This window comes from Pteronotus mesoamericanus, unplaced genomic scaffold, assembly GCF_021234165.1.
Source record: "Pteronotus mesoamericanus isolate MK-2021 breed Mesoamerican mustached bat unplaced genomic scaffold, CSHL_Meso_final scaffold_174, whole genome shotgun sequence".
In the NCBI taxonomy this organism is placed as follows: domain Eukaryota; kingdom Metazoa; phylum Chordata; class Mammalia; order Chiroptera; family Mormoopidae; genus Pteronotus; species Pteronotus mesoamericanus.
This window is the reverse complement of record NW_026555309.1, coordinates 35,722,658-35,747,380: the sequence shown is the minus strand read 5'-3', so window position 1 is coordinate 35,747,380 and position 24,723 is coordinate 35,722,658. Positions and strand designations below refer to the sequence as shown.

The 24,723-nt window shown below is 37.6% G+C and overlaps 1 protein-coding gene across 4 annotated transcripts; it reads left to right on the top strand.

The window, feature by feature from the left end:
• Positions 1-677: 677 nt before the first annotated feature.
• ZHX1 (zinc fingers and homeoboxes 1) lies at positions 678-24,721 on the top strand. Of its 4 annotated transcripts, none has more exons than XR_008530580.1 (5): positions 678-850; positions 6,926-7,041; positions 16,840-19,686; positions 20,054-20,121; positions 23,229-24,721. XR_008530580.1 is itself a non-coding variant. In XM_054590451.1 (4 exons), the coding sequence occupies exon 3, from the start codon at positions 17,065-17,067 to the stop codon at positions 19,681-19,683; it is 2,619 nt and encodes an 872-aa protein (XP_054446426.1). In that variant the 5' UTR covers positions 678-850; positions 6,926-7,041; positions 16,840-17,064; the 3' UTR covers positions 19,684-19,686; positions 23,229-24,721. The 4 variants fall into 4 exon arrangements, 1 of the variants encoding a protein (XP_054446426.1); XR_008530578.1 differs by having other exon boundaries at positions 20,054-20,150; XR_008530579.1 differs by lacking the exon at positions 678-850 and adding an exon at positions 923-937 and having other exon boundaries at positions 20,054-20,150.
• Positions 24,722-24,723: the final 2 nt, after the last annotated feature.

The window sequence follows — 24,723 nt, the reverse complement described above, 5'->3', positions numbered from 1 at the left end:
GCAAAGGGAGTCCTCCAAGAGAGGGACCCGTGAGGCGGGAAAGAAGGGCTTTCGGGGAGCAGAGGTTGCCTCTGTCTTGTATGGCGGTTCGAAATGAGGTTGAACTTAACTTTTGGTGTCTGAGGGTAGAGCTGCCGCCAGTGGTGGAGCAGAGACCCTGGAGGCAAGAGGCGGGGCGTCGCTTGACAGGTGGTGGGGCTTCGGGCTAGAATAGAGGCGGGCGTCGGGAAGGCGGGGCTTCTATTGATAAAGGGCGGGGCTTCCAATGAAAGGGGCGGGGTTTGGACAGAACTACCACCTGGAAGGGGCATATGATGAGAAGGGGCATTTCTCAACACTCGGCGGTGACAAAAGACAGGCGAAGCTCTCAGGAAGCATGGCCTCATTGACAGAAGGCGGCTGTCTTCTGGATAGACCTCTGTGAAGGCCTGGCTTCTATTGATAGAGGGCGGAGCCATTGCCGGCCAGGGGCAGGACCACTCTGAGATCTGGGGAAGGAGGGGCTTCTGTCAACGGGGGCGGGACTTCAGTTGACAGAGGGGCGGGGCGGCTCCCTACCTCCCGCTGTACGCCAATCGGGGCGTAAAGACCGGGGTCTAAGCCCAGGGGAGCAGCGGGTCCGGGAGCGGAGAGCCGCGCGCGGAGCGGGGTGGGGGGCGCTCAGAGGGCGCGCGCGCGGGCGGGCCCTGCCTCGGCTGGCTCTTCTCCTCCTCCTCCCACCCCCAGCAGACGGCCGCTGGGGCGCGCGCCTCGCCTCACCCCACCCGCCTCCCCGGACCCTCCGAGGGGCCTGCCGAGCTCCGAGGCCGTGTGACAGCCCGCCGAGCGGTTCCGGGTGTAGGGTTCACAGGTCAGAGTTGACTCCCTGAAAAGTGCAGCAGCTTTGAAATGCAAGATGGCGGCGGCGGGGCGCTGAGAGGCGCGGCGGCCCCTGCAGGTAGCGGCGCGAGCCGGTTCCGGGAAGAGCGGGCTGGGGCTCCCTGGGGCTGCGGGTGGGAACAGGCAGCGCAGAGCCCGTGTCCGGCGCGCGGGCGGGTCGGAGGAGGGCGGCCCCACGCAGGGACCCCAGGGGACGGAGCGCGCTCGTGGCGGCGGGTCTTGGGGCGGACCTGGCGCTGGGAGTTCGAGGGGGAGGGACCGGGCCTGCCAAGGCCTGGCAACGCCACTGAGGGACAGACCCTGAGCCTCCTTCACTCTTTCGGGGTCTCTGTGGCCGGGGAAGTAGCTGGGGGGTGGGGTGGGCTCCGTAAGGGGCAATCTCTGCCCTCCTGCCTATGGGAGGATTGAGCAACTTGGGGTTCTTGAGGGGAGTGAAGGCTGGGTGGGTCTTCCGAGGGGAGTACGCCGCAGGGATGGAGGACCCCAGCAATGTGGAGGGTCTTAGGGGAGGTCTGGATCCCTACCCTGCATGGGCGTGTGGCCTCGAGGGGATTCACCCACCCTTAAAATAAGTAGAGTCTTGCTGGAGCTGAGCGCACTGGCGTTGGGGTTGAAGCCCCGAGAAACAATTCGGGGAAAAGCTGTACCCCACTTCAGGAAAGGCTAGGCACCCATTTCTGGGCCAGGCCGTGCCCCCACTTCGGGACAAGACCCAGAGTTGAGTCCCTAAGAACTATGTTATGTTTTGAGGAAGCCCTGGGACTTAGGGAGAAGTTAATTACAGAGAATGGAAGTGTTGTGTGTCCCTCTTAGGAGGGAGACAGGGAGGCTGACTCTAAACCTAGGGCCCGAGGGGAACAATATCCTAATCCTTGCAGGGGATGAAGGGCTGGGAAGAAGACGGGAGAGAAAACGGGTCTGATGGCAGGAACGAGCCCAAGGGGATGCCCCGACCCTGTGTATATCCACCGAAGTTCTTGGTAAAGGGAGTTGAAATTCTTTGTTTCAGTATGACTTTCCCACCTTTCCTCAACGGTGAGGAAAGAGCAAAACCCCGGAGAAAGAACAGTACCCTTTGGTGTCCTCAGGTTAGCGAAGGATCAGGCTCTGGCAAGGCTTCAGTGAGAGACTCCGGAGGGGAAATTAGGAATCGAAAGGGGGTGGATGGAGGAGGAATATAGGGAAGAGACTGGCAGAGCGGGAATTCCACAGCGCTGTTCTGACATCTCACACGAGCTCTAAAGAAACCATGAGACAAAAAGAAGAAAAGAACAACAACAAAAAAACCCCCACAAAAGCAAAAACGGCAAAAAAGAAAAACAGAAAAGAAAAAATAAAGAATATCATGAGAAGAGGCTAATCTTTGCTTGTTGGGGAGGGAGGGAATGTAAAGGAAAGGCTAACTGGTACAGAAATCATAATGTGATTAGGCTGGAATTTCATGTAATTTGAAAAGAAGCAGGAGTTCTCTTGGAGGCAAAGAGAACTGCAGAAAAGGAAAAATCACAGGACTGAGAAACGGAATGGTTCACAGTCAGGGAGGAAGCAGCAGCTTTCCCCCAGGAATAGTGACTGTCGGGTTGAAGTACATGTGTGTAGGTGCCTACATAAACTCTCCCTTAGGTTTGTTGGTATTGATCGTCCTTTCTCAGTCTGTCTGAAAGCTTTACCTTGTGTTATATGGTGCCACGTGAGTTATCTTTGCTTCTGAAAAATTATCTTGAAAAAGTCATTTGTTTTTATGCCAACAGTGAGGAGGAACAGGCGTTGGTTCTAATTGGGATGGTGACCCCTGTATATCCATAGATTTTGTTTCTTAAGTAGCAATTCAGACTCTTGATTTTAAGCAAAAGAAATGTGAGTGCTGCCAAAGACAATAATGTGGTAACAGGATGTAAAAGAAAACGGGCTTTCATGAATATTTTTTCCTTTCTGTTTTTCTCTTTACCCTGAGCATTTTAGGGCTAAGCAGACTAATTTTGTGCAAAATAAAATGTAAAGTCTTGGGTCCTTGCAATATAGAAATGATAGCATTTCATGTATTAGTAAAAGATTTCATTATCATGAATCTTTTTTGTAAAAGAACCTCTTCAAATGCTTTATTTGATAAAAAAAAAATGGGTAAGAAAGACCTGGTACCTGATGACAGCTATGATCCATACAGATTTCTTGACCCATTCTACTTTTTAAAAAAGAGTTTCAACATATTAATGGAAACATTTTTTAAAAAACACATTTAAATTGTAAATTAGTTTAGAGTTGCATATTTGGAAAATTTTTATACATATGTGTTGTTTTTTGGTTTCCCCAACATGCGTGTAGCTCTAGTTTTATATTCGATTCTGAACAGATTAAGCTGGTGAACCAGAGTGGCATTGATGCCAGATGGTTTGAAAATATGCTAAGGCGGAAAACATAAATGCGCCTGCGCTGTGAGCGCTCATTAGTAGATGCTGTTCCTTACAGCAAGCTGATGATTGGACTGAATTTGGAGGACTTTCCATAAATGATGTACCAATTGTTTTATTTTTCATGATACTCGTATTATAAGTTTTTAAAAATAAATGTGAATATAGTCTTGCAACTTTTTAATTAATAAACTTAATAGTATAGATGACGTGGGTTCAGTTTGGAGACTCTCCCTTTTGTATTATATGTCACATTTAAGACTGAAAGGTGATGTTATGATGTATTATACATTTTCTTTCATGTAATGTTACTCGGGCACAATAACGTGGTATTTGGGACTTGTTTGCTTTAAATTGTAACTTTATTCTTAAGTGGAAGTACTCTTAAATTATTAAAATGATAACATGTAGCTGAGGAAATAACCTTTTTATGTACATTGTAGCATTGTGGATTTGGGCTCAAAGACTACATTTTTTTAATATTAACAGTGTAGTCATAAGTTAACCAGACTTGCCTGACTGAAGTTGCTGATTATGAATTGGGATATATATTTGAGTTTACATTTCATACAGTTAATTTTTAAAGTAAATATTTCTGTGTTTTTTTTTTAGGTAGTTGCTAGGTTTTGGTCTTAAAGAATAGTTAGTCTTTCTAGTTTCTATCACCAGTATTCAATAACATATTTTAAGTGATATAAAGATGGTCTTATATACTTTTGGCCTGAACAGTATGATGATATACTTTGGAAAAGAAGTATATGTGAGCAGTTTAAGAATGACATTTATTCAAGGGAGTCAAAATTGAGTAATTCGTATTTTATGCAGAATGTTTATTTTCATTTTTTAGATTTAGATTTTTAAATATATCAAAGCTTATTTAAGAAAATTGAAACACTGATATAGTAGACATATCGCTTATATATATATATTTTAAGATTTATTTATTTATTTATTTTTAGAGAGAGGGGAAAGGAGAGAGAAAGAGAGGGAGAGAAACATCGATGTGCGAGAGATACATCGATTGGTTGCGTCCTGCACACCCCCTACTGGGGAGCTGGCTGGCAACCCAGGCCTGTGCCCTGACTGGGAATCAGACTGGCGACCCTTTGGTTCACAGGCCAGCGCTCAATCCACTGAGCCACGCCAGCCAGGGCCATATACATAATTTTAAGTAGCAACTTTGTCACTAAATTTTTGTGATTTCATATTTCCCATAGAATTTCTGACTCTCTTTTTCCCCTTCCTAAAAGTCTTTTTTCTTTTTTTTTTTTCTTTTTTTGGTTATGGGAAGCAATGAAAGAGATAGAAAGAATGTGATGTTTCTAATTAAGCTTTTTACTCATATCATGTTTTTCTTCTATGTAAGTCTGTTTACTTTCCAATATTGTCAAAAAGAAGTTGGTTAAAACTTCTCTATGCATGGACTATACTCGGGAGTAGGGGATGGTGAAAGAGGACAGCTTCTCTCCATTACTGTGATAAGATTTTTTATATCAAAGGTTTGTTAGTTCTATGAAACTCCCCTTAAAATGTGTCATAGACAAATGATTCCTCCTGAAGCTAAGGTCAGAGAAAATATGTGTATGTTGGGGTGGGAGGTGTAAATTATGATTACTGTCTACCTGTTAAAGCTAACTTATTCTAACGTTGCTTAATAGGATCAAAGGTATGAAATGGAAAATAAAATTGATTGGTTATTGCCCAGACTTTTAAAATATTTTATACTATTCCAATATTTAACAAATTTTAAACAAAGACTTAATACCTTAAGGAAAAGTCAGAAAAATCTAATTGTGGGCCTATTAATGCCAGGAACTATTCAAACACCTTACATGTTACAATCCTCATAACAACCCTATTAAATAGGTACTAGCCCCGTTATTAATAGCCCAGTTTTACAGATGAGGGGGCTATGGCACAGGCAGACTAAGTCACTTGTTTAAGGCCACGCAGCTAGTCAATGATATAGGCGGAATGAAAACCCATGCAGTCTGGTTCCAGAGCCAAAGCTCTTCATCTTTATTTATGATCCATCTTCTATTGCCAAAACAACTCACCTGTTTTATTGTAGAATGTATATGGTTAAGATGACTTCTTTAATTTTTGAAGTTCACTCTAATCCTAAATTTAAAAAAAGTACTGTGAATTAGAAAGAAGTGTTCTAAAATAATCCCAGTATCAGGAACTGAAATAACATCAGGCAGGTGCCCTTTTCATCCAGAAGTAGTGAGGAGCTCATTTGCTGCTGCTCTCGCTGCCTTGTGCCTTCACTTGCCTTGGCAGCTCTTCTCAAGAGACTCCCATTTGGTCATACACCTTAGATTTACTGTGTGATTTAAGAGTGGATTCGAAGAGGTTACCCGTTTCCTATAACATTAATAATTCATTTTGGAAAATAACCTCCCCCCTTTGGCAGCTGTTTCCCATCTTCTCTTCTAGTCCACATCCTTGTGGGTGGATGGCTAAGGAGAGGCGGAACGGGGAGATCCTAGGAAGTGAAATTGTAGAATCCCCGGCTGCAGAGACAACAGGGTGCTCCACTGTGCTTACCAGGAAAATGCTCTTTTACTTTTCATGATAATGGCGTAGTAACTATTCAGCCTAAGCTTTAAATTAACCTACAAGTATTTTACTAAAGGATTGGTGGATTTACATTATTTCTTGACTTAAGAGAGCTCTTTGTAAACATGTATATAATAATAGCAAGAATCAAAGGAAAGGTATTGGGGAGAAATCATCTTCCTGAATATTTATTCACTATGGTTACAGAGTTTCAGTTCTTAAAGAACAACAAAAAAGATTCAACACTTCAAAAGTATTATTTTTGTTATTTAACAACTGAAACAGCTATAGTTTTTATTACATTTTCCTGATAGGTTTAACTCTGAGTAATATACCACAACATTTTTGGACACAAATCTGAGTTTTCAGAGAATGGTTTTCAGTTTATTTGTACAATTAAATGTTTCACAATGCATTGACTAAAAAGCCATTTAGTTGTAGCTTTCCTGCAAAAACGAAATAGTTTAACAGCAGTCATTCTATTAGACTTTAGGGGTTGAGTCTCACTAGTTTATTGAAGTAGTACTGGCTTATTGCCAGCTTTAATAATCCACTCCATTCCAATTAATACATAGTAGATTTGGATACAGGTATCAGTAAGTTTATGTGTAAACATAGAAACATATACCTCTTTCCATGTCTTAGTTTAACTAAGTTGTCTTATAACTTTTGGGTAGTAATTTTTTTACAATTCCCTATTTCTTTTTTTTTTTATTTTTAATTAATTTATTTACTTTTTAAATACATTTGTCTCTGCCTTCCCCCCAATTCCCTATTTCTTAATCTTAGCTTTCCTATGATATTCTGCACATATTCACATTTTGAAATTTTTTTATTGAAAGCATAATAGTGTCTTGGTTGTTTTACGTAACATAGAATTTTTTAAAGTGGAGTTTTCAATTTTTGTGTTTCTTACTAATATTGGGTTTGACATCCAGATGATTCTTTTAAAGTTTCTATGAGGAAATTAACTTTTTTTCAGTTATTTTTAAAAAGCCAAGGCATAAACTTTAAAGTTTCCTAACTAAGACTGAATCATATCTAGAATAACAAAGTGATATTACTTTTTTTTTTAGGAGATGGCAGATAGGTACTTTGGACCTGTTGGTAATGATGGCCTGAGCTAAAAACATCTAATTTGAAGGGACACCCTTCCGTGTCAAAGAACAGAATGCTGAGGAAGCTGTGGCAAGTATGTGTTCCATTGCTTTGGTGAGGTAAAACTCAGGTACTGAGTGTGCTCTATTTAGATTCCATGACACTATTTGGCTAAAGTTTTAAAAGCTTATCTTTGAAAAGCAGCTCTTTAAAGAAATGTACTTTTGCCCTGACTGGTGCGGCTCCGTGGTTGGGTGTCAACCTGCAAACGGAAAGGGTGCCGGTTGGATTCCCGGTCAGGGCACGTGCCTGGGTTGCGGGCCAGGTCTGCTGTTGGGAGCTTCTGATAGGCAACTGATTGATGTTTTTCTCACAGATTGATGTTTCTCTCCATGTCTTTCTCGAGACAATCAAGACAATCAAAATTCAAGTGTTAATGGTGAATGTAGACAGGAATGAATATAATAAAAATGAAAGCATCTAAGAAATAGTGGCCAAAGATAATCTAACGTTAAACATATAGGAGTATTGGCTGCTTCAATTTCAAAGGAAACAGCACTATACTTCATAATAAATCTTTGTGCTATATTTATAATTGATTTTTCAATTGATATTTGCTGAAATCCTTGTGTTCCAGGTGCTGCATCAGGTGCTGTGGTAATAGTGCTAAACAAGACAAATAAAGGTCATGAGGGTCGAGATATTTAATGTGGGGAAACTGATCCAGAAATTTTACTCTTCTTTTACCTATATCCAGAAAAATGTTTCAAGAACAATTCCTGAGAATATATTTTCAATATATAGTCTATTAAAAATAATTAATTATAATTACAAAGTTAGGATATTAATAGTCAACTATTTTAATTTAGGTCAAACATACTTTTATTTAAATATTCAAATATATTTTTATATATTTAACACATTTTATTTATCTGATAATATATTGGCTTTTATAAGAATAGTTACATTATATACTATACTGTTTGAAATATCTATACTTTAGTTCAATTGTTATTTAGAGTATTCCAGAAACTACTAAGAAAGATTACATAACCATTAATATGGTTGTTCACTTTCATTTTTTAAAAATTGATGAGTCCTTACAAGTTGACATTAACAATCTAATTACTGTTATATATTCAAAGTATTTTTAAAAACTGAAAGATTGTAAGTAAGTGAAATAAGTAACAATTACTATATTTTATAAAGAGGGCAGATAGTAGACAAATGAATGGTTTTTCAGCCTCTCAGTGATAATCTCACTTGGAATCAGGAATAGCATTCTTGTGTTAGGCTGCCTGTGAAAGACTTAACATACCTCCTCGAGAAAAGTAGGGGAAAACTATTTTCAGCAGAAAATTACTTTAGGATTATACAAATTTAAATAACAAAAATTGGAGATTTCACTACAGTGCTAGTTTGTGTATCACTGTCAATATGTTAGGTACCTACGGATATGCCAGCAGAAGGTAGAAAACCAGGAGGTTAGTGTCCTGGAGACCTTCAAAAACACAGTTCACTCCTCAAATCTGGGAGCAGAGTTTGCCAGGAGAAGTCTGTCCAGCTTGGATTCTTCTTTTAATCTTTAGCAGTATTAAGGTCAGCTTTCTCAGGTGGAAAAAAACAGGAAAGAGGATAGAGTTTCTAAACCTTTAAGCCTTAATTAGCATTAACAAAGAGATCTTCTGAAATTAGATTATCTTTGGCTGCAATTTCTTAGATGCTTTCATTTTTATTACATTCATTCCTGTCTGTTTTCACCTTAATACTTGAATTTTGATTGCGTTGAGACCACTTTGGAAATTTTATTGAGGTTTCTCTTTTAGTTAATAATTCTAGATATAGTAATTAAAAAAAAATTGTTGTGGGTACAAATTTGGGTTGTCAAATTTCTCATTTAATTTTTTAAAAGAACTTAACTGCTATTTCTAAATATTTTTAAATGTTAGCTTTTAAAAATACCTCAAGAGTGTAAAGACCAAAATGTTTTTATTTGTGCTAATTTGATCCCATTATTCTTTGTTCTTACTATTATTTAAGGCATTCTGTGATTTTGGTGGGTTTCAAACTTTTAGTTTTAATACAAACATGTAAAAATAAGTATTTTCAGCTGGCTAAACAGAACTGTGACTCAGAGAGGGAGAAGTGAAACTAAATAAAATACAGAGTCCAAAGAATTTTCAGTGTATGTATGAATACATATTCCAAAGGATTCTCAGTTTGTATATTTTAGCTACCCGAAGAACAGTTTTATTTAGTTGGTACTAGGTCAAAACTAACATGATCTTTAAAAATTATAGTTATCTTCTAAATGTTCTTATTTGACCCAGAATTGGTATAAAAAACAAAGTTTGTTTTTATTCACATAAAACCTTACCAAAATAACATTCTTTTGTGGCTAACTAGGCCAATAAACTATCTGTTAATCATTTAATTTGAAGTATAAGACAGCCAAAAAAAATAGAGACTTGGAAATTTAGTGTAGCTATGGCTCTGCTTAACTATAAAAAATTTGGACCTTTTTATTTTAAGTATTAAGCATAGAATTTGAACAGTCCCTCACTTTTTATTGTGCATTCCATTGAGATCTTATATTTTAATCTGGTTAAAAATGTAACATCCTTAAAGTATAGTTTTCTCTTGGAAAAGAAATAATGATTCCAAGTTTAAGTTTGCATTTGCTCTCCTGTAAAGACTAATTCTTTGAATGAATTTATCTTGTTTCATTTTTACATAGTCCACAAATTTAGATGTATACTGTTCATGCATAAAACTGATTTGTTACAGCAGAATTATAGATGTTGGTAAATATTTGTTGAATATTCATTGCTCAGTTTTCATAAATAGAATGTTTTATATTTGAAGGTGTTTCAATATTCTAATGCTAAGGTAATTTTATTAGTAAGGATTTTTACCTTTGAAAGTAATAAAGCAAGCTCAGTTGTTCTTTATAGCTCTCCTGTAAATGAGTGTTTAGTAAAGTAAAATTTATGTTATAATATATAATACAGATATATTTTAAGGGCTTCCCCCCCCCCCCCAGCAAATATTACTGGGGCCTTGATAGGCACTGTGTTGGGCCCTGGGGAGAGCTAAACAGACATTCTTTCAACCATGTAAGAACTGCTGTTAGAACTGTCCAAAATTTTTATAATGTGATGAAATAAATTTTGCTTTCATTAAATGTCTTTCTGGAGAGAAACTTTGTTGTAATAATTTTGACGAGTTAAGACTTATGAATTGATTAAGGAACAACCTATCCTTAGGAGAAGAGCCAGGATGCAGACAGAACCATGGAAATTGTCTTGGCCTAGATCTATACCTGAAGATTATGGGTGCTCTTGAGGTTCTTACAGACAGTCTGACTTCTCAGGTCTTGGGGCAGGAGCTCCAAAAAATACCTGGAATACCCCTGAATGCTATACAGAAAGAACCATAGAAATATTTTATTCCATTTGCAATAGTAAGACCTTGAAACTATTGTTTGTTGTATTTTATAATAAAGCAGTGTTATAACAATATTAAAGAAAACTTGTAACCCTCACTGGTGTGGCTCAGTGGCTTGAGTACTGGCCTGCAAACCAAAGGTCTGCCAGTTCAATTCCCTGTTGGGGCACATGCCTGGGTTGCAGGCCAGGTCCCCAGTAGGGGGCATGCGAGAGGCAACAGATTGATGTTTCTCTTGCACACTAATGTTTCTTTCCCTGTCCTTTTCCCATCCTTCCCCTCTCTCTGAAAATAAGTAAAATCTTAACAAAAAGAAAAAGAAAGCTTGTAAACACCGCAATCCAAAAATTTCACGTACCACATGTAAAAAAACGTATTTTTTATATTCTCATCTTGTCTTTGTCCACATGTATACTTATTTTCCCATAGCTATTTTATAATTAATATGCAAATTTTGTTTGATTTTTAAAAATTTAATGGTGAATTGATATGTCTTTCACATTCCTTAATTACTCTTTTGTTTTTGTTTTTTTAAAAATGTTTTCCCAGCTTTATTGAGGTATGATTGACATACAATTAATTGCCCATATTTAAAATGTATGATTTCATATATTTTGGCTTAATTAGTCTTTTGATTATCATTTTTAATGGCAGTGTAACAATTAATTGATTTGACCATTATTTTTTAACATATTTCTCTATTGAAAAGTTAACTGAAAATAGTTTTCAAATGTAATTATATTTACAGTGCTGGATGCATATAGAGCATAATTTTTCCTTTATTTGCAGACTTCATTTTAATTGTGTTTTAATTGCAAAGCTACTTCACTATTCAGTTGTGCAACTGAACTCTAACCCCTTTTTACAGGTAAATAGTGCAAGGTTTCCCACATTGATTTTGAGTTCTGTTTCCAGTTGACCTTCAAATAAAGAATAAAATGTCTGTCAGCTCACTGTGATTTCTGTATGGCCATTGCTCTGTCCCAGCCCCACTGCACTTTAATGACAAAGGAGATGAATTGGAACTACAACATAGAAATTCTTATTCTGTATTTTTACCCCTTCTGCTTTTTCATTCACTTGTGTAGCTTGTCAGCTGATTAAGTTCCTAGAGAGAGACAAAGGCAAAGAGAACACTAAATAAATAGTATTTCTTCATCTTCGTAAAGAATTTTTCAAGGACTAGAAAATAGCATTAATTAGTTATCTACTGTGTATGAGAATGTGGAAGCATTTTATTTTGGTCAGCCTCTGAGGTAGATACCACTATTGTAATTTTCTCCAAGGCAGCCTTCTCTGTTTCATTTCTAGAAGCCTCCTACAGTGTGCTCATATACCATAGTTCTCAATACTTCCTCTCTCATTGCATCGATCATAGTTATACTGAGTAATTGTTTACTTATTCTTTTGCTTGTTCAGCTGCTAGTACTTGGTCACTGCTGTATCTCTAGTGCCTAATACAGTGCCTGGCACATGGTTGCCATTCAACAAATAGTTGTTGAATGAATGTGTTGAAGAGTCTTGGTTTTATAGGTGGGAAAACTGAAGTTGATACTGAAAAACTTTTCTAATCATCTAACTACTAAGTGACAAAGAAGACTCCAAAACCTGTGGCTTTACCTTATACCACAGTGCCTCTATGAATTTACTCCTCTGGGCCTGGATTCCTTCTTCCATAAAAATGGGGCGGTTGCTTTGAGGCGCTTGCTTCCTCCCAAATTATGACTCTTCACAAAGATGCCAAGGATGTCTTTGTGCTTTGGTTTATTTTTACGTTACTTCTGTGTAGGTATTACAATAGAATTGAGCCATTGGACCAAATCTCGAGGCTCTTTTTGGAATTCTCAGTCTCCCTTTAGAAATATATGAAGTAATATATCGACCCTGGTTTTGTTAGCAAAATGTGAGCAAACAGTTTTAGGAGGAAAGAGGAAAGAGTCTATATAGTTGGATATAGAAGTAACCAGAGGTTGAGGCAATCTGTAATACCCAAGATAATCAGATTTTTAGGCTTCGGTGTTATTGAAGGCTTTTTTTTAAAAGCCTTTCTTTTAGGTAGCTTATCTAAATTTAATTACATTGCCAAGATCAGTGCTTTTAAAAGAAAAAGCACTTTTGTGCGTATATATCATTAGATTGTAATATAACATGAATGATTTGTAATTTTCATTACTTGAGCAAAAAGTATTTAAGCTTTTAAAATTTGCTTAAATTTTTACAAACTGACCTTTCTGAGTTAGTAAACTATAAGAAAGAGGAATAAAAGTAATAATTTGGTAGCATAGTCTTATTTTTATGCTAGATAAGATAAAAAAATAAGTTTAGCCCAAGAGTTAGAGAGCCAGAATAATAAAGAGGCCAAAGCTGCTCAGGTTTCCCTTCTGTGTCTCCTATTGGTACTGGCTACCTCATTCTACGCCTGGGTGCCTGCCCCAGGCCTGCCTTCTGCAGTGAAACCTGAAAGGACACATGAAATTCACTTGAGATTAGTTTTCAAATATCATGGTTCCGCAGTGCAAGCTGAGGAGGATTTGTGATGAAACTGATATATTGTCTCGAAAGTGTTTACGTTTCTAAGGCAAAGGCTTTCAAACGCATACTGGAACCCATCAGAGGTGGAAGTAGGGATTGTGGAATCCATGGGATGGGGTCAGGAAGTAGTTCAGCCTCTTTATTTCTCCAAACGGACAGTTGTTAACTATTTTTCTGGGCGGGGGGGTGCTTCTCATAGAATTTTGTTAGAAGAAAGGGCTCCCCTGCTTAAAACAAAATTGTTGAAAACCACCACTTTTCAGGAAAGGTGGTTTCAGGAAAACTATCTTTGGCATTTGTTTAAAATTTCACTTTTCAACTACAGTTTACAATCAATATTATTTTGTATTAGTTTTAGATGTACAGCAAGCGTTTAGACAATCATATACTTTTCAAAGTGATCCCCCCCAGTGTTTTTGGTACCCACATAGCATCATACATAGTGATTACAATATTATTGACTATATTCCCTATGCTGTACTTTATGTCCCTGTGACTATTCTATAACTATCGATTTGTATTTCTCAGTCCCTTCACGTTTTTCACCCAGTTCCCCAAGCCCCCACCCCTCTGGCAACCACCAGTGTGTTCTGTCCACGAACATTTCTGTTTTGTTTGTTTATATTGTTCTTTAGATTCCACATATATAAGTGAAATCATATGGTATTTGTCTTTCTCTGACTGGCTTATTTCACTTAGTGTAATGCCTTTTAGGTGCATCCATGCTGTTGCAAGTGGTAACATTTCATTTTTTTTGTGGCCAACTAATATTTCATTGTATATGCTTACCACCACTCTTTTTGTCTACTCATCTGTTGATGGGCACTTGGGTTGCTTCCACTATCTTGGCTATTGTAAATAATGCTGCAATCAACATAGGAATGCATATATTCTTTTGAATTGTGTGTTGGGTTTCTTTGGGTATATATCAATACCAAGAAATGGAATAGCTGGGTCATAAGACAGTTCCATTTTTAATTTTTTGAGGATCCTCCATACTGTTTTCCACAGTGGCTGTATCAATCTGCATTCTCATCAACAGTGCAAAAGAGTTCCCTTTTCTCCACATACTCTCCAGCACTTGTTTGTTGACTTATTAATGATAGTAATTCTGACAGGTGTGAGGTGATACCTCACTGTTGTTTTAATTTGCATTTCTCTCATGACATTGAGCATCTTTTCATGTCTCTTGGCCATCTGTGTGTCTTCTTAGGGGAAGTGTTTATTTGGGCCCTTTGCCCATTTTTTAATGGGATTATGTGGGGTTTTTTTGGTGTTGAGTTGTATGAGTTATTTATAAATTTTGGCTAATAAGCTCTTATCAGGTATATATCTTTGACTTTCAGCTATTAGTAGACCCCAATTAATATCAATATCTGTGATCCTAGGAGAATAACAGTCACAAAATAGCTTACTCCCCTGCCCTTCATCTGTACTCCTTCACTGTCAAACATGTGGGTGCTGCTTCTTTGTGCTTCTCCATTTACTTAAAACTATTTGAGGAATTCCCTGTTTCTAATGACAAAAAAAATGATCAAACAGCTGTGTTAACACTTGAACAAAATAGTGGTGTCCCTATTGAATTGAATAGGGGAGATGGCATTAGCTTAGTTTCTGTCATTAGAGATAGTTTCCAGTTTCAGACTTCTTTATATTCTCTTAGAAATCAAAGAAATTTTATAGGAAAAAAAGAATGACACCTTCTAGAGTAGGGAATTGGACTATTGACACTGCTATTATTACTAAGCTAGTGGTCTTTATTTTATAATATGGGAACTCAAGGTACAAGGTTCATTTAGTCCAACTTTCCACCTGTTGCTTGGTTCCATCAAAGGATATGTAGTATGTATTTGAATAACCTCAATGAGGAGGATTTATCACCTCAAAGGCAGGGTATTCTCTCTCTGGACAGCACTGTTTCCTAAAAATGTCTCTCCCTTTCCTGAGTCAGTGTCTCTCTTCGCAGAGACCTGGTTTTGCTTCATAATCTTTGAAGTAAACCTCTTCTCAGTTCAGCTAGGACAAGGATTATGCTAGCAAATGAATAGTTCTAATTTATGGTGGAGAACAAGACCCCTTACTCATTTCATTCATTTTTATTTCATGTAGACTTCAGAAGCACATCAACTTTAACTGATTCAGCATCAACATTTCTTATTTGAAATATTTTAAAAATGTATTCATATGAACATAATGCACTTTTTCTTGATGATTGAAGGTCTTTCATATGAATCTCAGGTATTGTTCTCTACAATGATGTCCTTATGACATGTTGAGTTGTTTTATTTTTTAAGATTTTATTTATTTATTTTTAAAGAGAGGGAAAGGGAGGGAGAAAGAGGGAGAGAAACATTGATGTGTGAAACGTTGATCGGTTGCTTCTCACACATGATTCAACCAGGGACCAGTCCCACAACTCAAGCATATATCCTAACCAGGAATCAAACCAGTGGCCTTTTGCTTTGTGGGGATGATGGCCAACCATCTGAGCCACACTGGTCAGAACTATTTTTTTGTTTGTTTATTTTGTTTAATTGTTTTTTATCGTCACATATTTTTCATTGTGTTTAGAGAAGGAGAGAGAGAAAAACATTGACCCCGTATGCATCCCGACCAGGTTACATGGCCCAGCTGGGGATCGAACCCACATCCTGAGTATGTGTCCTGACTGGGAATCAAACCCGTGACCCTTTGGTCTATGTGATGATGCTCTGACTGAGCCACACTGGCCAAGGCATGTTGAGTTTTGTAGGACTGTTTTCCTATTCATACTGGTTCAAGTTAATAAAGTCCCTACTTCCTGGCTTCTTACATGCAAAGGGGATACAGAAATGAATGAGAAGCTGGCCAAGGTAGCTCAGCTGGTAGAGCATTAAGTTAAAGATGTAAAGGTCGTTGGTTCAGTCCAGAGTTTCAGAGGTTTTGTTACATCTCAGTAAAGCTATTACTTAAAAAAAGAAGAAAAATAATGAAACACACACCTATAATGAGGAGTAGGTTGTGGGGCAGAAATGCAACATTTCTCTACTACAACACAGTTAATACTAGACTAGACAATAAACTGGGGAGGAGGCCAGGCCACGTTCAGAGAAAAAGGTGAACTATAAGGCAGACAGAGAGATCCTGCCACCAAGTGCACAAACATGTGCTCTGGCATAAGGGTCAGCCTGCGCTGAGTGTCCCTGGAACAGCAATCATTTCTTCTGTGCTTAAAGCATGAGGAAACAGGAGTCAGGAGAGCGGTGGCAGGAGATTGAGGTTCGCGCCAGGTTGTAAAGGGAACTCTGTGTGGCTTCAAGAGTTTGGACTTTATTCTTTCATAAACTTTAAGTCGGGAGACTGATATGATTAGATGTATTTTATAAATTCTGGTAGCATTGTGGAAAATGATTAAGAATAATGTTTCTGAAACTTTAATCATTCTTATCTATCTTTGCTTCTTTGCCATACTTGGGCATGCTTTTGGGATGATGAGGTAGACCAGCAAGAAGAGAGCATAACTGATGGATTGAATTTCTTATACATTTAATAGTCATGGTCCCTGTGAGTATCTGTGACTGCTTTTTATAGTTTTAAAGTTTCTCCCTTGTTAACATACTATCATTTCACATTAGTAATAGTTTTGTCAAAGCAAACTCTTTCCCCAACTTCCCTTCTAATATATAGCTAGCTGAAAAATCCAAATAAACAAGCCTGTGGGCTGACCCATGAGTACAGTGCATAACCTTCAGTGAGTTGGCTTGGAGATATTTATTTTGATCCTTAAAGGACTTTTTTTTCCTGGGTCTAGTCTTATTCTAGATTTTTATAACTGAGCAATCCAACAACTTCATATGAGTGAAATAGAACTATAATTTGTTTAAAAGATCCTAATCACTCATTTAAAAACATTTTTAAATTTATTTTAATGTAGGTGATTGGAGTTGTGCTTCAAAAATTTCAGCAGTTCAACAGTATTTTATCTGCCAACAATAAGCTCTTTACTTGATTGCACCATGAAAAAGCTGCTAATGAGACTTGTTGAGCACAAAAACGGACTTGAAGAACCAAAAGCCATTGTTTTCAAATGAAGAATACTGAACGGTTTTAAGCCTCAGTGCTTTTCAATCACCACTGAGGTTTTCCCCATAGCAACAGAATGGCAAGCAGGCGAAAATCAACAACACCCTGCATGGTCCTTGCCAGTGAACAGGATCCGGACCTCGAGCTGATATCAGATTTGGATGAAGGGCCTCCTGTACTCACGCCTGTGGAAAACACCAGAGCAGAGAGCATCTCAAGCGAGGAAGAAGTTCATGAATCTGTGGATTCTGACAATCATCAAAACAAAAAAGTTGAAGGTGGCTATGAATGTAAATATTGTACTTTTCAAACTCCAGACCTAAATATGTTTACTTTTCATGTGGATTCAGAACATCCCAATGTAGTGCTAAATTCTTCCTATGTTTGTGTCGAATGCAATTTTCTTACCAAAAGGTATGATGCACTTTCTGAGCATAATCTGAAGTACCACCCAGGAGAAGAGAATTTTAAGTTGACTATGGTGAAACGGAATAACCAGACAATCTTTGAACAAACCATAAATGATCTGACCTTTGATGGTAGTTTTGTTAAAGAGGAGAACTCAGAGCCAGCTGAATCTACAGAAGTTTCTTCAGGAATCTCTATCAGTAAAACTCCTATCATGAAAATGATGAAAAATAAAGTGGAGAACAAACGGATTACAGTTCATCATAACTCAGCTGAGGATGTTCCTGAAGAGAAAGAGAAGGAAATCAAACCAGACCGTGAAGAAACTGTGGAAAATCCAAGTTCTTCGGCTTCTGAATCTAATACCAGTACTTCCATTGTCAACAGAATACCCCCAAACGCCGCCAGCGCGGTAGTGGCCCCAGCGGCGGTCCTTCCTGGATTAGCGCAGGTGATTACCGCCGTGTCAGCCCAGCAGAATTCCAATTTGATTCCCAAAGTCTTAATCCCTGTTAATAGCATTCCTTCCTACAACACTGCATTGGATAACAACCCCCTTTTGCTTAACACCTACAACAAATTCCCTTATCCAACGATGTCAGAAATTACTGTTCTTTCTGCGCAAGCAAAATATACAGAGGAACAGATCAAGATCTGGTTTTCAGCCCAACGTCTAAAACATGGTGTGAGCTGGACTCCCGAGGAAGTAGAGGAGGCAAGGAGAAAGCAATTCAATGGAACAGTACACACTGTACCTCAGACCATAACTGTTATTCCGACACATATTTCCACAGGGAGTAATGGCTTGCCATCCATTTTGCAGACATGCCAAATTGTTGGTCAGCCAGGCCTGGTCCTTACACAAGTAGCTGGAACAAACACCTTGCCGGTAACAGCCCCGATAGCCTTGACGGTGGCAGGGGTGCCGAATCAAACCAGCATACAGAAAAGTCAGGCCCCCGCTGCCCAGCCTCCTGCAGAAACAAAGCCAGCAACAGCAGCAGTCCCAGCTTCTCAGCTTGTCAAACATGAAACCGCGCTGGCAAACCCCGATTCATTTGGCATTCGGGCAAAAAAGACTAAAGAGCAACTGGCAGAATTAAAAGTCAGCTACCTTAAAAATCAGTTTCCTCATGACTCAGAAATTATCAGACTTATGAAAATCACAGGCCTGACAAAAGGAGAGATTAAAAAATGGTTTAGTGACACAAGGTACAACCAGAGAAATTCAAAGAGTAACCAGTGCTTGCATCTCAATAATGATCCCTCCACCACCATCATTATAGACTCCAGCGATGAAACCACCGAATCCCCAACTGCTGTTACTTCACAGCACAAACAGTCCTGGAACCCCTTCCCGGACTTTACGCCCCAGAAGTTTAAGGAGAAGACAGCAGAACAGCTTCGGGCCCTTCAGGCAAGTTTTCTCAACAGCTCCGTACTGACAGATGAAGAATTAAATAGGTTAAGAGCGCAAACCAAACTGACGAGGAGGGAAATTGATGCTTGGTTTACAGAGAAGAAGAAATCAAAAGCTTTAAAAGAAGAGAAAATGGAAATAGATGAAACTAATGCAGGTAGTTCCAAAGAAGAAGTGGGAGAAACTCCTCCCACAGATGAATCCGCTGCACCTAAGCCGGGGAGTGCAGGCAAGATATGTAAAAAAACACCTGAGCAGTTGCACATGCTCAAAAGCGCGTTTGTCCGAACACAGTGGCCATCACCAGAAGAGTATGACAAGCTGGCTGAAGAAAGCGGGCTTGCTAGAACAGACATTGTTAGTTGGTTTGGGGACACCCGTTACGCTTGGAAAAATGGAAACTTAAAATGGTACTACTACTACCAAAGCGCCAATTCGAGTGGTCTGAATGGTCTGTCGTCCCTAAGGAGAAGGGGGCGAGGGAGACCCAAAGGACGGGGAAGAGGAAGGCCACGCGGGCGACCTCGAGGGGGCAAGAGAATGAATAACTGGGACAGGGGGCCGTCACTCATAAAATTTAAAACTGGAACTGCAATACTTAAGGATTATTACCTGAAGCACAAATTTCTTAATGAGCAAGACCTTGACGAACTTGTTAACAAATCACACATGGGCTATGAGCAGGTCAGAGAGTGGTTTGCCGAAAGACAGAGAAGATCAGAGTTAGGGATAGAATTATTTGAGGAAAATGAGGAGGAAGATGAAGTCATTGATGAGCAGGAAGAGGATGAAGAAGAAACAGATGATAGTGACACTTGGGAACCCCCGCAACATGTGAAGCGGAAGCTTTCTAAATCAGATGACTAAAATGTAAGTTTTTAACCTGCGTGTATATTCATCGCCCACTTTTAGAACGGTCACCTGGTATTTATAATCTCCACTTCTGATAGTTGTTTTTCCAAAGTAGTCCTTTTACCTAATAAGAGAACTAGGTGCTACGAGTATAGCCAAGAAATATATGATTATCATGTGTAGTCTGATTATTATGTAGAGTGTAATGTTGCTTTAGTTACTTATTTTTTAAATGAAATGATTTTCTACTTTGTTTTAAGGGAAAGTTACCATTCTCTAAGAAGGGAGATTGGTGGGTGGGAGGGAATTCACAAATACTAAAGATAACTAAAATGTATCTTTTGCAACCCTCCTTCACTAAAGCTTCATTTTTTGCCTATTTAAGGAAAGAATTCAAAAACGAAAACTAAAAAGAAGGGGAAAAGTATACTGAAGGAAAGACTTGCCACAGGGGTGAGGACTGCTCAGTTTTAGAAAACTAGGTGAAAATGGGTATCTTTTTTTATTCATTGTATTGCCCCTAAAATATTAGACTTTTAACTAGAGTTTAAAATGCTTTATGTATTAAAATTGCTCAATCTTTTTTTCTATTAAAAGTGAAAGGTCTGTTTTGGCTATATATAAATTCCATGTTTGCCTAGGTAGCATCTGTTTTTGAAAACTAATATAAATTATTTCTGTTTTAGAGGTCAAAAGGTAAACAACAGATCTGATATTAACTCAATTGCCTAAAATGTAGTTTCATTCTTTGATATAAAACAAACCTGCTGCCAGCAGAAACACTGATATTTCATTAAAAATATCTCTCTGAGGTCATAAAAATTCAAGTAAATATGCTTTAAATGTAAAGGTTTGGCATATTCCTTAAATCTTCATTCTTTAGGTTGGATTAATTAAAATTTCTCTGTAGTTGCAAATCAGATACCTGATTTGGAGTTAAGGACGTCAATTCTTAATACTTTTAGAATTCAATAACATAGTTCTATTCTTTACTCACGGTTTTTGTGTGTTCCAACAATGCAGTTGTCATGAAATGTTTGTATGTCTATCAGTCCAAAAGCATCTTATCAGAAATTACTGCAGTGTTGTTAGACCAGAAAGGGGAAAAAGAGGCACAGACCCTTACGATCATATGAGCATATTTACTTATTTCTTTAGCGTTATGTATCCCTATCCCATCCTCTACTTTTATGCTTTCTTATTGTGCACAGTATCTCCTTAATTCTCCCTTGTCTTCCTTACTGCTTTTATTTATTTTGTTATAACAATTACTTATAGAGAGCTTAATATGTACCAGACACTATTCTTACTGTTAGCAATCCTTTTCCAAGTTTTCTTTCCATTAACATTTTTCTTCGGGCAGAGAAACAAATGAAACTAAATGAATAAAGCTCATTCAGGTTATAGAGCAAAATGTATTGTAAGCCACAAGAAGTTAAACAGCTTTATCCTGTGCAGTCCTCCATTTCCTAATGTCAGAAATCTTCAGGACAGGCTTTCTTCTGACCCAGATGCATAAAATATTTTTAACAGGCTTTTTTTTTTTATTGCCAAACACAAGAATGTACACTCAGCCAAGATTAAATCAACAAAATTTTTGCCACAATGAATTGTTGTTGTAGTAACTTCTGCAGTGATTTCTTAGGGAATTACTGTCTTCTAAAAAATAATATGAACTTTTTGTTTTGTTTTATTTATTTTTTTCAAAATACTATCATTTTATTTTTTTGGGGGGGAGGAAACATTTATTTTTTAAAAGTATATTTTATTTATTATGCTCTTACAATTATCCCAATTTTTTTTCTTCCCTTTATCCCCCTTCTACCCTGCGCCCTCCCTCCCTCCACCATCTGCCCCCCCCCCCAACTTAGTTCATGGCTGTGGGTCGTACCTACAAGTTCTTTGGCTTCTCTATTTCCTGTACTATTCTTAACCTCCCCCTGTCTATTTTATGCCCACCAGTTATGTTTCTTATTCCCTGTACCGTTTCCTCCCAGTTCTCCCTTTCCCCCACCCCACTTATAATCCTCCATGTGATCTCCTGTGATTCGGTTCCTGTTTCAGTTGTTTGCTTAGTTTTTGTTTTTGTTTTTTAGGTTCAGTTGTTTATAGTTGTGAGTATGTGGTCATGAACTTTTTAATATAATTTAGTTTGATCTTTAAGTTTGTGTGGATAATTATGTTATATATTAATACTCTCATAGGTACTATGTAAAAAAATTTACACAAAGCCACAGTTTTCAAAAAAATTGTGTCATATATGTTATATGTGTACTTTTGTTGTACATACACAGGCTTGCCTTGCTTTTAAAATATGCAAAAGTCTAAAATTATAAAAGACATAAATTAGCAAGTTATCATTGGCTTAAAATAATTTTTCATCTTACAAAAGGATTCACCGTAAGTTTCCTCTAAATAGTTTTTTTTTTAATTTAAATATGGTTCAGCTTACAAAAAAAGTAACTAAAACCTTTCCAAAATAGTTACTGTAAAAAGCGAGACACAGCAGGCCCCTCTTATCCTCAGGGCATATGTTCCAGGACCCTCTGTGGATGCCTGGAACTGCAGATAGCACCAAGCCCTGTATAAACTGTTTTTTTCTATACATACCTACCTGTGATAGAGTTTAATTTATAAATTAGGCACTGTAAGAGGTTAACAATAACTAATAAAACAAAACAATTATAATAATATATTGTAATAAAAGCTATGTAAATGTGGTCTCTCTCTCTGATAACCCAGAGGGCTACTAAGTGACAAATGAGCAGGTGGCCTATACAGTATGGATTTTCTGGACAAAAGGATGATTCACATCCTGGGTGGGACAGAAGGGAATGGTGTGAGATTTCATCACGCTGCTCAAAACAGCACGCAATTTAAAACTTATGAATTGTTTATTTCTGGAATTTTCCATTTAATATTTTTGAACTGTGGTGGACCACAAGTAACTCAAACTGCAGAAAGTGAAACAATGGGTAAGGGGAATTAGTGTACATATGTCATTTGCACAAGCCAGCCTTGTACAGTAAATCCTCGCTTAATGCTGTCAATGGGTTCTGTGACTTTAAGTGAATTGACATTAAGGAAATCAGTTGTACCATAGGCTGACTAACATAAACAAGAGTTAAGTTCCTGCAGCATCTCATCAATGTTACAGTGAAACGATGTTGAACAAATCAATGTTATTCGAGGACCTGCTGTATATAAGTAGAAAAAAAGACAAGAATTTAGATTTTATAGTTTATTATAAATACTGACAATGAAATATATACTTCCTACTAATAGTTTTTAAATAAATGATTACATATAGGTGAAAAATGTCTATAAGCAAATCTGGTTTATACACAATATATCCATAGTAGTTGCACACAAAATCTAGTGCATTATATAAGAAATATGTGGCATATATATAAGCTATAATACCTATATATTATATATGAGTGAATACAGAGGATGTGTTTTCATGACTAATTTATATCATTTTTGTTTCTAAAAGTGATAAACATTAAAATATGGTGTTCTTTGAATTTTTAGTTTTTTATTATGTTTTTCTTTTATAGCTGCCTAAAACATTGGAGGAGAATCAAGTCTTCACTCAAGATGTCTGATTTACTGTGAATGGGCCCAATCTTTAATGACACTGAAAGCGTTTGGGGGCATACACATTCTCAAAAAATAGGATCCAATACCCAAAAGAAATGGAACTTAATGTTGTGCCAAAGTTAAACTACTGCAGCTGGTGAAAGTTCTGCAATGTAAATAGGACACTAATTTAAAAACAAATTGTAAAGATTCAAATTTTAATACAGTACATTTTTATTCTGATATGATGGAGACATTCTGACTCTTAGACTTTCGGAGGGGGTTTAATGACCACTAGAGCTTGTCCTCATATTTTGTCCAGCGTAACACTGTATGTCTAGTAAGATGGGCCATATTGTCTGTATTCTTTGATATGTGATTAAGCTAATAGCTTTGAGTGACCAAACATTTTCCAGAGTAAAAATTGTTAGAAACAGGAAATAGAAAAATCTGACTTATTTCTGTGTCTTATTTATCAGGCCCTGCACGAAAATAAAAAGTTATGCATAGGCTTATACGTTCTCAGTGTAAGTGAAAATACAGCCGATTGACACATGTTGGAACAATAAGATTTTGTGGTATTATTGGCTCTTAATGATGGGATCTTTCAGAGATACCACTATGACAGTTGTAATGCTTCTGTTACATTTTCTTTCATTTGAAGCCGAATTTACTTTTTGTTAAATTGAAGATAATCAACACTGAAGAAGGAAAAGAAACTGGCATTAAGAATTTGGATAGGGGGAAACTCTGAAATAAATACTGTACCAATCATATGGAAATCAGAAGTGTGTCAGATCAGAATTTTCAAGAATTATTCTTTCAGTGAAATTCTACTTTGTGTAACAATTTCAGTGAATAGAGAAAAAATTCTGAACTGATCATAAGGAGTTAAAAGTTAGCTTTTCACTTATGAATCATGGAAGTGTTCATTGTTAACTCTTGCCGTATGAGAAGACTGAAAGTTTCTACTAACTTATAAACTTTGTAAAGACAGGTGCTGTTCATTCATGTTGAAAGGACCCTTTCTTTTGTGACTATAGGACCATTTTTCAAAACGTGCTCTCTTCATAGAAGAAATGTTCAGTTCAATTAGCTTTGGATTTAAAAAAAAATTTCTTCTGAATGACCAGATGTAGCGGGCTTGGTCAGTTTAATCTAATTTAATGAATAATAAATATTAAATTCTTGTTTTACCTAAATGTTTGTTGGCTAATGAAAATGTCATGAAAAAGCCTTGAATATGCATGCTGCTTTCATTTTTATAAACTTTTTATTTTTTAACTATAGCTTTATGCTTTATTAGTAATTCCAAAATGCTGCAGTTTAGCCAATTTCTTCACTCAGACAGCTGGCTTTGTGGGTGGCTTTTTCATACTACTGTTAACTTTTTAAAAAAGAAGCAATGTAAAGACTGTAACAATTTAATGCACTAAACTGTTCTTTCTTTTACACGTTTAAAAACTTCTTAAA

Excerpts from the sequence above, each read along its gene's own strand:
- ZHX1 (XM_054590451.1), top strand. The coding sequence starts at position 17,065 with ATGGCAAGCAGGCGAAAATCAACAACACCCTGCATGGTCCTTGCCAGT.